This window comes from Bacillus rossius, chromosome 7 (genome assembly GCF_032445375.1).
Source record: "Bacillus rossius redtenbacheri isolate Brsri chromosome 7, Brsri_v3, whole genome shotgun sequence".
NCBI lineage: Eukaryota > Metazoa > Arthropoda > Insecta > Phasmatodea > Bacillidae > Bacillus > Bacillus rossius.
This window is the reverse complement of record NC_086335.1, coordinates 42,023,003-42,038,536: the sequence shown is the minus strand read 5'-3', so window position 1 is coordinate 42,038,536 and position 15,534 is coordinate 42,023,003. Positions and strand designations below refer to the sequence as shown.

General features: G+C 35.7%; 1 protein-coding gene across 1 annotated transcript in view; it reads left to right on the top strand.

Moving 5' to 3' along the window:
- The window catches only part of LOC134533911 (neprilysin-4-like), a 108,009-nt gene that overhangs the window by 82,913 nt on the left and 9,562 nt on the right, over positions 1-15,534 (top strand). The window contains exons 15-16 of the mRNA XM_063371699.1: positions 816-874; positions 2,169-2,217. Coding sequence (XP_063227769.1) covers positions 816-874; positions 2,169-2,217 — 108 coding nt within the window. The remainder of the gene's footprint in view (positions 1-815; positions 875-2,168; positions 2,218-15,534) is intronic.

Genomic DNA, 15,534 nt, shown 5'->3' with positions numbered 1-15,534 from the left:
TGGATGGTCAGTAAGCAAGCTCTACTGACAAACGAAGGAGAAGACCTAAACTTCTATAGATAGGGCGAGAAAGCCTCCGCAAAAAGAAAATAGTTCCTCAGAAAAGGAGTGTTTAAGCGGTAAGAGAGGAGGAGAGAGGGAAAGTACCGAATACGCCTGGAAACAGCCGACGTACAACGCAACGAACAAGGAAAGAGACGTCCGTTGCAAGTGTTTGAACAACTGTAAAACTATGCAGGTTTTTCGTCGCCATTTTGATATGGTTGTAAACCTTCATTTATAACTTTGTTTAGTTTTAACGTTCAAGTAAATTATTGAATATTTTGTTTCACCGTTCAAGTTGATTCTTGAAGTGCGAAATTCAGCATAATCAAGTCAATACAATCAAACTTTACAATACCCTACCAAAAAAATGTATCAAGCCATGAAACCTGGAAATACATTTCTTATATTGACAAAAATATATCTTTTGGAGATGTAAGACATAAATACATAATGATGTTTGGAACAATGTGTGATTCTTAACTGCTGAACTACCAATGCAAAGGTACCAATGCTCTGTAATACCTTAAATGTATGGTTAATATTGTAGGTTTTAAGTGTAAAATGTATAGTGTTAATGTTAGATCTCATTCGCATACAGATCAAAGTGCATTTGTTTTCTTTAGAAAAGTTATTTTATAATGTTGCCACATTGACATGTATAGTTCCAAAATCGAGCAATGCTCTATGAAACATTGTAGTAAATAAATAATGTTTTCGTTCTAACGCTGGGTCGACCACGCACATATTTTATTGTTTGTTTTGTTTTGCAGGTGGATCACTCCGGCCACGACGGTGAACGCATTCTATTCGCCCATTCTCAACTCCGTCAGTAAGTGCACAAAAATTAATTAGAAATGTATACAGTTACTACAATAACAGAAGGACGAAGTGTTTTTTTGGAAAATATTTTAGTTTGAAACTGTAAAGATGAAAATTACTTTTGCGAGAGAAAAAAACATTGTTGTAGTAGCAGAATTCTGTGGGTTGTATGAGAAGTATTATCAGTATAATGGCGAATTAAAAATTGCCTTTAGGTCTTACTTTATCACCACATTTATCTGTGGACGTATGTGGAAGATAAACAGAAAATTGTATTTTTTTCTTTGCAGTATTTTCGTTACATGCAAATATATATATTTTTCCAATATAAATTATTGACAACAAAATGTGATAAATAATGTGTTTTTTTGTAGGAACCAATAAAATCTGTGGCTTGATCAAATAATTTTGCGAGGACAAAGTTTAACTTAAATTATTATTTTCAAGAGACTGTCAATATCTTGTTACAATATTCAAAGATTTAGTTTTTTTACCAAAGTGTTAAAAAACTATTATTGATTTAACTATTTTCAGTAAAATTTTAATCATTTTATGGCCAGGTTAACTTATCAAACACCGCATTACTACCATAAGCAAAGAACGTCATTGGTCGAAACATTAAACTCTGTTTACCCAACTTAGCGCTCCGACTAAACACATTTTTTTTTTTTCCAATTCTCTATAGTTTACAAATACCTGTAGGTCTGTCTGAAGTGCTAATTAGGTTTTACATTCCACAGTATTCATTCGAAAGTATCTTATACAGGACTAAATATATTTGGGAATCATAATATTATTTACTGCGATTAGCAATAATACCTAAGAATATTGAAATATTTGAGTTAATCGGATCTCTAACATCTCGGATGAGAGCCCCACAAAATTGTTGTTTTAAGTAAAATTAATTCTTGTTTAATAATTTCAGTTGAAATAAAAAGTCACCTTTAGATAAAATACTATAGAATTATACATTTATTTGCCGTTTATCAACTGCTGTATATAAGTACTATCATATTTCCACACAATAAGAAAAGAAAATACGGAAAAATTTCACCAACCAAATGTACAAGCACTACACGTGTTTTTGTTTCCCAGGAACCACCTGCAAATTACAATGTTCTGATAAGCATCAACCAGTGATTTCTTAGTAAAACTTTAAATAACACTTAAAAATTGACGGGTAAAAAATTGTATTGTAACTGACAAACAAAATTAACTATTAGAAATAGACTTAAATTTTGATGTGAAATATTTTAAAGCAGACAATGTGAGTTTTGTTAATATGACAATATTTTTTTTCACAGCATTTCCTGCTGGAATACTTCAGCCACCTTTTTACGGCCTAGGACTGGAGTAAGTACTACAAAATACTCTTCAAACTTAGATAGTTAAGATAAGTTGCTATAAAATGTTTGAAAGTAAGTTATACATACTACTTGCATGCAGACAGTTGTTGGAAACACTTATGAAATTGAGATAATGTTAGTTTTCTTTTGAAATATGTTTGATTAATAAATAAAACTTCTTGCACCGTAACTCCTTACAGAGATTTGTAAAAAAAAATTATAACTATCCTAATTAAAATTGTATTTAACTTATCAAGACCACTAGATAATTTTTTTTAAAATTCTATATTACTTTTAACATTTACAGCAGAAAGAGTATTTTAATGATAAATTTAAATTTAAATTTAAATCTGTGGATTGTTTCTATACATTCTGCAGTTTTACTCTGATCTTTATGAACATTTCCACATATGACCTTCAAAAAAATATATATATGAGTTCGCAATAATGTGAATTAATTTTTACACGTAGAACGAGGAATATAAAAGATTCTATTTGGATAGTGTGTAAAAAATGTTAAATGGGTTTCAAGAAATGAAGGCATATGTAAGGCTAATATGTGACTAGGGTCCTACCCACATTACTTGCTTAGTCCATTCGTCATAAGCCTATGTACACAACCTTGCGTTTAAAGAATTTACACCCTTGTTTTCGTTAGTCACCAAGCGCCTGTCCCCACCTACAAATGCAATCTGCATAGCTAGAATGTAATCCGGGTAGTCTACCAGCACCCTGCCCAAAAACTTGTTTTCCTCTTGGTTTTTCATATTTTTTTTTTCTCAAGTTCTCTACTATTTACTACAAACCGTTTGTATTCAACTCTTTCACCAAACTGAACCTAACCAGGCCGGAAGGTATGTAGTTCTGTATGTTTCCTGCTATTGCGAGGAATCTAAACACACTTGACTTTGGCGTACCCTGTTGTCTGTGATATTTTTAAACATATTATTATCTATGCGATCCGATCACTCTAAAGTAGAAGTAGAACTTATTTGCACCTGATAGGGTTAGTCGAGGCGACGAGCGTAAGGAAAAGTTAAGGCTCAGGAGTGGGACGCTCGATGGGGTAATATATGCATGAAAAAGTTCTCTGTAGAATTTTTTACATATCTGCAGTTTTACTCTGAGCTTTATGAACATTTGCACACATGACCTTCAAAACACGAAGAACGTCACTGTTGACATCAGATTTCAAAAACCATCCCATTCCCAGTTCTTACGATTTTGGTACTTTTTATATGTCTAAACGTTTGCTCACTTAACACAGTAAGAGGATAATTATTGTCTACATCTTGAACGCTTTGGACAGCCGAACGGAAAACATTTTTTACTCCCAAGTTTTGCAATAAAAAGTTCTAAATATATAGTCATGTTTGCTTTCTGTCTAAATTAAATGTAGTTTCATTCGGGCTAGGCAAAATTTGGCACAATTGACCTTGGATCAAATAAGAGAAAAATCACTGTCTAATTGACGGGATCCCTTAATGAAGCCTTTTCGCTCTGCGTGAAGCCCGCGCTACGCCAGGCACTTCATCTAGTCTAAACTACCAATGCTTTTATAGGGGGAGTGTGAGAGTTTGTTTGTTCAAAGTAAACTCGAAAACTACTAGAAGACGGATTTCAAGAATTTTCGTTATTACATAGCTACATTATTCCAGATATACATAGGCTACGTTTTATTTTTAAAAAAAAATTATTTAATATTAATAATATAATTAATAAAAGTAAATAAATACATCAAAGACATACATATATCTTAAAATCACGCATGTCAGGAATAAATAAGGTTACACCAAAGTAATGTGGAAGTGCGGGTATAAATTCAGTGTATATTAAACTCATTTACAATACCATTTTTTATATGTACTAAAGGTAAAATTATGTTTTATTTTAGATATTTTAAAAAAAGGTGTTCCGTTATGTATAGAAATATTTGTAATTAAAACAAGAGCTATGCAAGCTTACGCTGAGTAAAACGTTACTGATATAATGTAGGCAATAATTCAAACGAAAATTTTATTGGAACTTTGAACATTTGCGGTATGCTACTTCCTACTGCAATCTCTATTGTGGCCAGTGTAACCGTGCGTTATCATTGTGGATGGACTTAAATATTCAATCACCAAGTAACAAGTTTTTTTTATAACAAACCATAATTTCTCAATTCCCTCACCCTATTCAGACATTCCACCTCACTGCCTAAAAATAAAAGTTGGGATTCCAATTACTTTGATGCGTAACTTACACCGTCCAAACCTGTGCAACGGGACAATATTGCAAACTAAAGCACTCACGAACAACATAACTGGAACCATAATCCTCACAGAAGCAACAGCTGGGAAAATGGCGCACATTCTTCGCTTTCCCACGATCCCAACTGACTAACCTTTCCAATTTAAGCGACTACAATTTCCAGTCAAAATTTAATTTGTGGTCACAGTCAACAAATCACAGGGTCAAGCATACAAATATGTTGGTGTTTATCTTAGAAAATAATGTTATGATCAAGATCAGGGAGTGGGGATGTTTACCACCGCACTGCTTAGTTCCTTTGTTGTTACTACCACGTTCCACCGGAGGACCACGAAAAATAATTGCGAGATATAATTGCACGAAACTATCCAAACCACAAGTCACAGCACCTGTCCTGTGGTACAGAACACGAATAGTATGCACGGCATGCCCATTGTTCGTGTTCACGTTGAAGTCAACCGCACAACCTACTCACATTATGAACACAAAAAAAAAGAGAACTGAACAATCACAAAATGGCGCCCGGTAACAGTATCTTTATGGTCAGTGTCACCAACATCCCAATGGTTAAATTCCCTTCTAAACACCAGTTATACCTAGTTACGCAGCAGCGGAGATGCAGTATATTCTGAATCCGTTCAACAATACTACAAGGAAAGTGGTACACTCAGAAATATTGAAATAAATCTGCCTCTGTAAAATAAAACATATCATTTCTTTATCTCATCTTGTGCGTCTAGAGTGCCTGTTATTACTCTTATTGGTTATTCATTGGCATTTGTTTGGAAATAAACATTAACTTAAATATCAATTGTTGTTATGATTCTTCAAAATAATTATTTGTTTCTTTGTTAAAAAATAATTATCTCCTTGAGCGAAACTGGGGCGTATTGTGTAACGAATATAGTACTCAGGCAACTGTAAGACACTTTTCAGGTTTTTCGTCGAATGTTTTTTTACAATTTTGAACATTCATGGTGTAATTAATTGTTCAGTTTTATCGTTGGAGTGAATTAGTGAATATTTGGTTGTCAGTCAGGCGAATCTTTCGTTGGCTGCGTCAGAAAGGTGTGAATAATAATAGTACGTTAAACTGAAAAATCTTGCTTCAATTAACAGATGTATTCTAACAAACTATTTTGAGTTACGACAATGAACGATTTAGCGAAGTAAGCATTTGTGTAATCAAGGGATATTCTGATGCAAACAAAACCAGTTAGTTTACGAAGCATGATTCAGTCATGCGCAAAGGACCCAATTAACTAACACGAAAAACCGTGATAACTGAAAACGAAAAGGGCCTTTGTTTTCCTGAGAGGCTTTACGAGTTTCGTACCCCGAGCTGAGTTCTCTTCCGAGGTAAAAGCTGATCCTGGGCTGGTTTTGTTGGTTGTTTGTGCGGACTTCAGTAAACCCGTGTGCGTCAGAGTGAGCCCGAGCGCTGTCAGCATCTACTGTCGCTGACCCGGTTCACAGGCGGCGGTGAGCTCCGGTGACTGCCCTCTGCCACGGGGGGGGGGGAGGCGTGCTGCTCTTCGGACAACTGCTGCGTGTGCATTGTCGTCTCTGCCTGTCGTTCGTGCTGGCCTGCCGACTGCCAGTCACCTGAGTGTACTGATTTTTGACGTGTATATAAGTATACAAGTATATATAAGTATACAAGTATACAACGTCTAATAAATCGATGAACGCCGGCTGCACGCACGAAAAAGTTTCCCGTTACGCTCATTGTTCCGTTACGCTGTGTTCCGTTACGCTGTCGGCGAGTGCAGTAATAACAGGTTATGTTAAAATTGACTAAAAAATTATGGTGATTCATATAATTGATTATAGATATTTGATTTTATTTATATGAAAACTTGTTCATAATTATATTTAAACTTTATAGCTAAACGCCAGTTTTTAAAATTAATTACAAGTCATCTACACGTGAACTGTTTCGTTGACTGTTTATAAAGTGAAGTGAAAAGTTAATGTGGTTTCCATTGCATATTACAACAACAATTTTGGCTATAAAGATTAATTATTCTTGCATTTTAAAAATCTGATTACTAGTATAATTTCAAATATTTATTCTTTTATTATTAAAATAAAAATTATTCAATTTTATTCATTAAATTATGCAATCATTTCATCAATGTTTTGTTTTGACGTTGTCACGTTAAAATATCGTCCGTAAACCGACTTTACAGACAACCAATTTTTTTTTCTGATGAGGCCCACTTGCTTCAGCTACGCATTTGCTCGAGTCACGTAGTTTGAAATAATGCGTTGAAGCCGCCACATGGCCCGGGCAACACTTTATTTTCTACTTTCAATCCTGCAACTTGATTTTCATCAGAAGATCTATTTTTACATGCTTTATATTAGCTTCACCTGTATGTTTGTCTGTCCGTCTGTAACTCTTTCGACTAAATTTTCTTTTCTTGCAAAGCACATACTTTTACCAGTTTCAATTGTTCCTTCCTCTGTGCTAGCCTTTCAGCTTGCTTAACCACGCCGAAAAAAAAAATTTTTCTTTTTTTCCGGTAAATTCTAAGATTATATCCATACATCTAACTGTAAATGATTGTCTGTCCGTCTGTAACTCTTTCGACTAAGAGTGAGTGTCTCATGATTGTAAAATGTCCCACCAATTTTATTACGCTCGTTAGCCGAGCGGTCTAAGGCGCGCGACTTCTGTGACGTTAGCTTTCGGATTCAGCGATCGTGGGTTCTACTCCAGGCCACGCCGAAAAAAAAAATTTTTTTTCCGGTAAATTCTAAGATTATATCCATACATCTAACTGTAAATGATTCGGAGAGACTTTACCATTTCTTTGTGACGTTGCAACTCCAAATAGTTATCTCAGATGGTAATAGGTAGTGTCGGTAACTCATTTCCCTATGATAATTATACATAAATATAGTTTAAAAAACTAAAAAAACATGCTTTTAAAGAATATCAAACTAAAAAGTTAAAAATAAATATAGTTTAAAAAACTAAAGAAACATGCTTTTAAAGATTATCAAACTAAAAAGTAAAAAATAATTTTAAAATTTAATTTATGACAATAGTATATAAGCAATACTAAGTAGTATAAATGAGAAAAAAGCATGGGGCGCTTAATATACAAAAAATATGGCACAAAGCGCCTCAAGCTTTTTTCTCATTTATACTAGTATTGCTTATATACTATTGTCATAAATTAAATTTTAAAATTATTTTTTACTTTTTAGTTTGATAATCTTTAAAAGCATGTTTCTTTAGTTTTTTAAACTATATTTTTACTGGTAAGGATGAGCGTAGTTCCTTCCAGTCTGCTGTTTCCAGCATTACTCTTTTGTGAATCCCAAGACTTTTTTTTGGAGAATTAGAACCACTTAACCGGTGAATCAGAAAGTGAGTTAGTTGTTTTGTTGCGATGACTTGTATTGACTGTCAGTTTGCAATGTGTCATCTTTGCGACTCTTGATGGGCGATATAATCTTCTTGTTTGTGTTTTTGAGATATTTACACCTTTCACAGCAAAAGTCATCCTTGTGGCTGTCCGCAGAACTATGTTACACATTTTTAACGAGTTTTAGCGCCACATTTACACGAGAAACTGACAAGATTGGTAAAAATCTTACGTCACTGCTTTTCCGGAAATTGATAATAAAATCCAGAAAATACTTCTTTTGACGTGACAACGTCTAATAAATCGATGAACGCCGGCTGCAAGCACGAAAAAGGATGACTCATTGTATTGTCCCGTTACGCACATGGTCCCGTTACGCTCATGGTCCCATTACGCTTTGTCCCGTTACACTCATTGTACGTTTGCGCCGCATCTATCTCTCTTCCACTCGATTGGAACAACCATCGATTTGACTTTTTCGAGGCACATTAAACTTGAAACAATCCCATTCGTTTCCTACTTTTCATATCATCGTCCTATCCTTAACAGAATAACACAGATTGGAAGAAGTTAAATAGCAAGCATGTATAAAAGTTATAGTTAAAATAATCTCTTCGTTAAAGTAATAAACATATTTGAATTAATGAGTGCAAATAAAAGTAAATTTATCAATTAAATTGTAGATTTCATTTCACTCCTTCTTTGTATCCATACACAATAGTGATAATTCAATAAAAATGATTCATTTTTATCCATAAAAGTATGCAATCATTTCATCAATTTTTTGTTATGACGGTGTCACGTTAAACTATCGTCCGTAAACCGACTTTACAGACAACCAATTTTTTTTTAAATTAGAGACGTTGCTGTATGTACCTTGAAAGCGGCTTTTTTATATTACTGGTTTCTGAGAAGTCACAATTTATAGCTTGCCTTGCAACACCTGTGCTTTGACGCGTACGCCGTCATTTCTTGATTTCACGTGTGGGTCTGAGTGTTTGTTTTGGAGAATTTCTGTCAAATCGTGAGTGGTCGATTACGTTAGGTTAACTTCGTTAAAAATACTTTAAAACATTGTGGACGGTTGGTTAGGTTAGTATAGGATTGTCTGAAAAGTTTCAGATCTCAACATGAAGATGGAAGCACTCGTCAACAAAAATTGGGGAATGTGTTTGCTCTTGCTTTGGAATGAATTCTCTGAAATTTTAGCCATTTTTAACGCACAGTTTTTTTTTTTTAACAATCGTTAAAAAAATTCGTTTGAATTATTGCCTACATTATAGGGTAAAGGCACTCAAGAGTACGCACTTAAATTGTTTTTAATTGTAAACTTAAGATATTAAGTATTACACAAAAAGTGATTATAATAAATGAAACACTATTACTTATAGTTTACGAAACACATATTAGAAAAGCAGCTATGAAATCCTTTGCAACTGAAAAACATAAGTTTTGCATAAATTGAAATTGCGAACTCTTAGAGGACTGGTGTCTTAGAGTGCGCACAGTGTCCTCCAAGAGTACGCATCAGCACCCATCACATTTAAAGTGTCCAGACCCTTAATAGCTTGAGCAATCTTCGTGTCACCACTGTTTACATTTGCCGCACTGTACCCAATCCTCTAAAATCGGTTCTTGATAGCGTTCATCGCAACCTGGACAAAAAACATTGTCATCAATTTCTTCTTCAACTGCATGTAGGCCACCGCTGAAGTTGATGGTACAGCGGGATTGTCGAACTGTACTGCCTTCTTTACTTGTTTTCTTGTTTGAATTTTCTTAGCCGTCTTGCTTACCAGAAGAGAGTTTTTAAATGGCGATGAAGACAATATTTCAGACTTCTTACCTGCCACTTTTCGTTTCCTTGAAATGACACACTTTGGTAGTGGTGTTATCATTGAGGGTGGAACTCGCTGTAGTTCTGCAACGGAATCGTGTTCTGCCAGATCATCAGTTTGAGTGTGGGGTTCATCAGTTTCAAGACTTGTTGAATTTTCTGGTGCGTTTGGGTCCTTTTCAGTGACGTCCAGTTGCTCTTGAGGACGGTCTGTCACTTCAACAGGTGCAAAGTCTTCATCAGAGAAGTAATCGGGATTGAAAGGATGTATACCTGTTGATATAAAAGCATTTATTGCCTTTTCCATCGTTGCTACCCTCGTGTAAGCACATGTGAAAATTTTTGCAATGTCATGCTGGGTGATTGCCCTCCCTGGATGAATCACCAACCACTTTTCTGCTTCTTGAGCAAAGGCTTTCTTTAAAGGCCCAAAGAAACCGACGTCTAGTGGCTGTAGTCTGTGGCTAGCATGTGGTGGTTGTGACAGCAGTGTTATGAAGTGTTCTCTGCAGAAATTTACGGCTTCAATACTGCAGTGTGATACGTGGTTATCCAATATCAGTAGCACTGGATCTTTCTCTGTTGGCTTCACGAAATCATAGAAACGTTTCAGTCACTCTACAAAAAGTGCCATGTTCATGTACCCAGTATCATAAATCATAGGCAATGTTCCTTCTGGTGCATTTGTGTACAGTTCAGGTTTCATCCTCTTCCTGGCAAAGATCATGGCTGGAGGAACAAACGTACCAGTGGAGCTCATGCAGCACACGACAGTAACTGTTTGACCTCTTTCAGCTGAAGAAACTTTACAAACTACCTTTTTCCCTTTAGGAGAAATTACTTTTGGAATGTGATTGGGTACAGTGGAAATACCAGACACGTCCATATTGAATTTTCGATGAGCCGGAAAATTATTTTAGCACAAACACTGGCCAAGTTATCAAAAAATCTCCTGCACTGAACCCTGTTAAATACTATGGCTCTCCCTAAACTACATTTCTCCGGAGTACGTAGTGCCAAAACTTTCCTTTTGCAGAAGGCACGAACCCAATTTTTACCAGCCTGTTTTATTGTTTTATGAAACCTGTGACCAATGTTAATTTTTTCCGCGAATTCAAACGCTAAAATCATGAGCTGTTTCCTCCCAATACCATAAAATCTCTTGTCTAGTTCTCTTATGTGATCAGCTAGCTCTTTCTCAATCTCTGGAGTAAAAACTGGTTAGTGACGCCCAAGAGAAGTTGGCACAGTCCCCTGAAACAAAAACAATGGGATAATCGGTTAGTTGCCGTTCTATGGTGCGAGAAGTCCTAGGTAGGTTCGAATCCTAGCTCGAGCATGGATGTTGTGATGTCCCTTAAACCTCACTTCACCCTCACCCGCTCCTAAGATCTCGCTGTTAAAGGACAGTAAAACCTTATCTCACAGATAAATGAATAAATCTTAGCAGTGCTGCTGTTCACAAGATGTCTATGCTTTTTTTTTTTAATGAAACGTTTTTATATATAAAAAATGAAAGTAGGTAGCCCTAAATAGTTGTTAGTTTTCTCACTCTGGTATTAAAACTATTAAGTCGTAAAATAATGTAAAACTCGGTGAAATAGTTATTATTCATCTGTTTGCAACATTAATTACCCTTTTACACCAATGATCCTCCGACAAAAATTAAATGATGCATGAAATTATCATGTGTCTAAAAAATAAGCTACATAATGCTTACTGCTTTAAGTATTTTCCTAAGTGTTGACTCATTCACGCCCAGAGATGCAGCGGCTTTCCTCTTGCTCTCGCCGGCTTCTATTCGTCTCTTAGCATCGTCAATTAATTCTTCAGTAAAAATCAATTTCCTGTCTGATTTTCTAGTGTACTTTTTGGAGGTCATTTTGATTAGTGAAATAAATTCTGCAACAAGAAACCGTTGAATTGTAAAAGTAATATTTTGCCATGCAGAAACGGCCTCCAAGAGTACGCAGTAGACAATTCGACCTCTAAGAGAACGCATTGCTGCGCACTCTTAGAGGCACTCACACAAGTGCAAAGTTTGTACAACAGATAGCAGCAGCCTTCACTTTGGCCGCCCGTTACCACGTTATCGTAAACAATAGACTCCAAGCTTCGGATTACCATAATATGATTAGCGGTACCTCGTTGATGTATTACTTACAAAGACTATTATAATCTTATTCATATTTACATCAGGAGAAAGCAAATGTTATTTTTACCTCTTACATACGAAATAAACCGATTCTACAAATTTTCTTAGCGCTGTAAAGCTCACACACACAAGCTTCAAGGAGCCACCTATCGACTTCTCTGGCCAGTGCTACCAACTTAAATATATTTATACTGCGCGCTCTTAGGGACTGCGCACTTTTACCTGCCTTTACTAGGGATGCAACATCGCTCTTAAAAACATCGATATCACGAACATCGATGTTCAAACGAAAAAGCATCGATGTCAAAAAACATCGTTCTGACAACCGATACATCGATGTTTTAACCGATGTTTTTAAATATCAGAATAAACATGACAAAATGATTTAAACTATAGTATGTAGCTAAAAACCATACCTACTACAGATTCCTGACCACAATATCCATAACCTATTTACAGTCGTGTCTCGTGCAGAACAAAAACGTGTATTAAAAGCAAAGTCTGCTACCAAAAACTTAAAAATCCGCATGACTACTTGACCAGCTCTCAGTAAACTTCAAAGAGTTGTGGACAAATTTAAATGACTACAACTTCACAACATTAGCAGAAGTAAAGGTAAACATTAAAGGGCATGTCCATAATTTAAATGTATGTAAAGCTGGCCGTCTGTTCGGGGTTTATGTGTGCCAGTGAGGTGGGATGATAAGCGCGACGCTCGCTGGTGCTTTTAGCGCAGTGTCTCCTCTGGTCTGGCGCGCGGTCTTCTCGTCGTCACAGGATAACTGAGAGAACTGAGCGGTGACCGTGACATTATATGGCCGAGAAATGAAGATAAAGGTGTACTGCACTGCCCTTAAGTGGTTTCAAGATTCTGTATCGGTGGTTTTATCCCTAAAAAATTACTCCGAAAACATGCCTTTTAGCCATTTTCACTCTACTAAAAACACATTTTAAAAACTTAATCCGAATTAAAAAGTACCTTTCGGCATTCAGCGAACACTTAAATGCTTTTTGTAAACAGACCCCACTCGGATATCTTGAGTAGTTTTCAAATCACGTTGGTTTTTCCTGAAGCTCTGCGCACCGTGTGTGTGCCCGGGCAGACTGCAGCCTTAAGACACAGGCTTACTTAAAATAAAAATTACCCTTGTGTTTTATGTTTTTAGTTATAATTTCATGAATATATTATAAATAGTACAGATCATGAGAGATCTATTTATCCAAAAACCATTGCGATACGACATTTAGTTTTCAATAGTTTCTCGATAGAGCTAGCGAGACCGTATCAGTACCAATCAATAGCTTGTATGTACAACAAGCTATGAAATTGTCCATAAAGTCTCGCTGCTTTTTCCCTATATTTTTCAAAATTTTAAAGAAAATTCTTATGTAAACAAATTTTTTTAACGGTATTCATTTTTTCCAAATGATTTTACACATCTTAAAGTACTGGGAAAAATTTATACTGAAATCAACCAAATAATTCAGTATTTACAACATTTTATGATACCTACGTACTTAAAAATGTAGGTTTTTATAGTAAGTATAGACAGTTAAAAAAATTGTATCTTAAAAACTAAATGTCGTATCGTAATGTTTTTTTATATATTCAATAAATATTCATGAAATAATAGCCAAAATATTATAAAAAACTATGGCAATTTTAATGATGAACGATGTCGATGTTTTTGGACCTTTTCGTCGATGCATCGGCGATGTATCGCTCTTCAAAACATCGATGCTAACATCGATGTTTCATGAACGATACATCGATGTTTTCAAAACATCGATGTATCGTTTGCATCCCTAGCCTTTACCCTAACTGTGGCCTTTTGAATCGGCAGAAGCTTTCATAGCTCTGGTTTTACTTCCGCATATTCCTATAAATTCTAGAGAAAAAAAAATTAATATCTAAAATAAAACATAGCCTGTTGTAAATATGCCATATTCACAGCACTATGAAACTGAATAATTTTTATTTTGTCTTTGGACTCGAATGAACACTATGTGAAAAGATTATTTTATTTTATGTGTTTTGTTTTTGAAAAGAAGTGCAATATCTTTGCTGACTGGTAACAAAAAAGTTTAAAAAACATGAAAATGGAAGTTTTGGATTGTGAATAGTGAATTCTGAATAAAATGTTTTGCTGTATGAAATAATTAAAGAATTGTATGCCAAGAAATAGTTTCATCAGGTATGTGGGTACAAAAAGGAATAAATTGCAACTAGATACTATCCCAGTGGTAGAGGAATAAAGAACTCATGACTCTGAGTGATAAATTAGCCAGCAAAAACTTTTAAATTTTATATTTTAAGAACTTTTGAGTCGTGTTGTGCGCCCAACTATTAAAGGCAACGCTAGATATGAATATTTAAATATTTCTTTAAATTAACTTCTGCAGTGATCTTTTTTTTTATTTACAAATCTGTGACACTCTAGGTTACACTGGCAATATTTATAATTAAAATAAAATATCAATTATACTGTGAGGGTTAGCTTCCTCGCACTGTGTCAATTTTCTTACCTGCATGGAAATATTCGCACAAATAAAAATATATAATGAGAATGAGTTTAATACACGCTCGAAATATAACCGCACTTGCATATCTCTTTGGTGTAACTTTATTTGTTCCTGATGTGTGTGTCTTCAAGATATAAATTTATCTATGACGTATTTGTTTACTGTTATTTTTAAGTATTTTATTATAAATTTCTAAATAATGTTTTAAACTGATACTTTACCTATGTCCATTTGGAACAATTTATCTTTATAAGAGTGAAAGAATTCTTGAAATGGTATTTTATACACACTCCAGCCCAAGGCTTGTAGCGCTAATGGTTAATTAACTGCTCCCGTGACACGGTATCTTCAGTCGCCAGGCAGGGACCTGGAGATGAGGGTATATGTGCCGGCAGTTCCCCCCGCGCCAGCTAACGGGCCGCTGAATAGCTCGAGCGAGCATCTCGTGAATGGACCACGTGGTGTGGTAGGGAGGGGTTGCCAGCCAGTCGGCTTCCACGGCTGTAGCGTTCTGCGGCTCCAGGGCTGAGGCAGGAGAATCCCTAGACTACGTACAAAGGGTTGTGGGTTCGAGTCCCGGCTAAGGCTTAAATTTATCGTCTAAATTGGTCACTAATATGTCGGTGTCAAAACAGTCATCAATAACGGCGCAGTTGTAAGACCCCAAGTTTTCACACTACAGAGGTGTCGGGTTGGAACCCCGGACCGGCCATCCTATCGACTGTTTCCCATCGTTGCCAGAAATAAATCCAAGCAGATGCTGGGATGGATCCGTATTGCAGGCCATTTTCCAATATTCACTGTCAGAATCGACGTGCGTGTTCGCCTCTAATGAACTCGCTGTCGAACGAGCACCCAAGCAAAATAATGTGTTCTCATGTTGCAAATACGCTTTTAATACGAAACTACGACTCGAAATTTAACCTAGAATTTTTTTGAAATAATTCTGAGCGTGATGAATATACGCAAATTGTGTTTTCAACTACACTTCTTGACTCGATCACACATAGTTTCCGCCCCCCCCCCCCCCCCCCCCCCCCGCCGCTAGAATTCGCTGCTGGAAAACCTACGTTGACTATCGTAAAATTCGATTTGCAGAGCGAAATTTTAAACTATATAACGAAACGTATCCGATAAAAGCGAAAAGTATATACTTTAAAAATACTAAACCCCTGT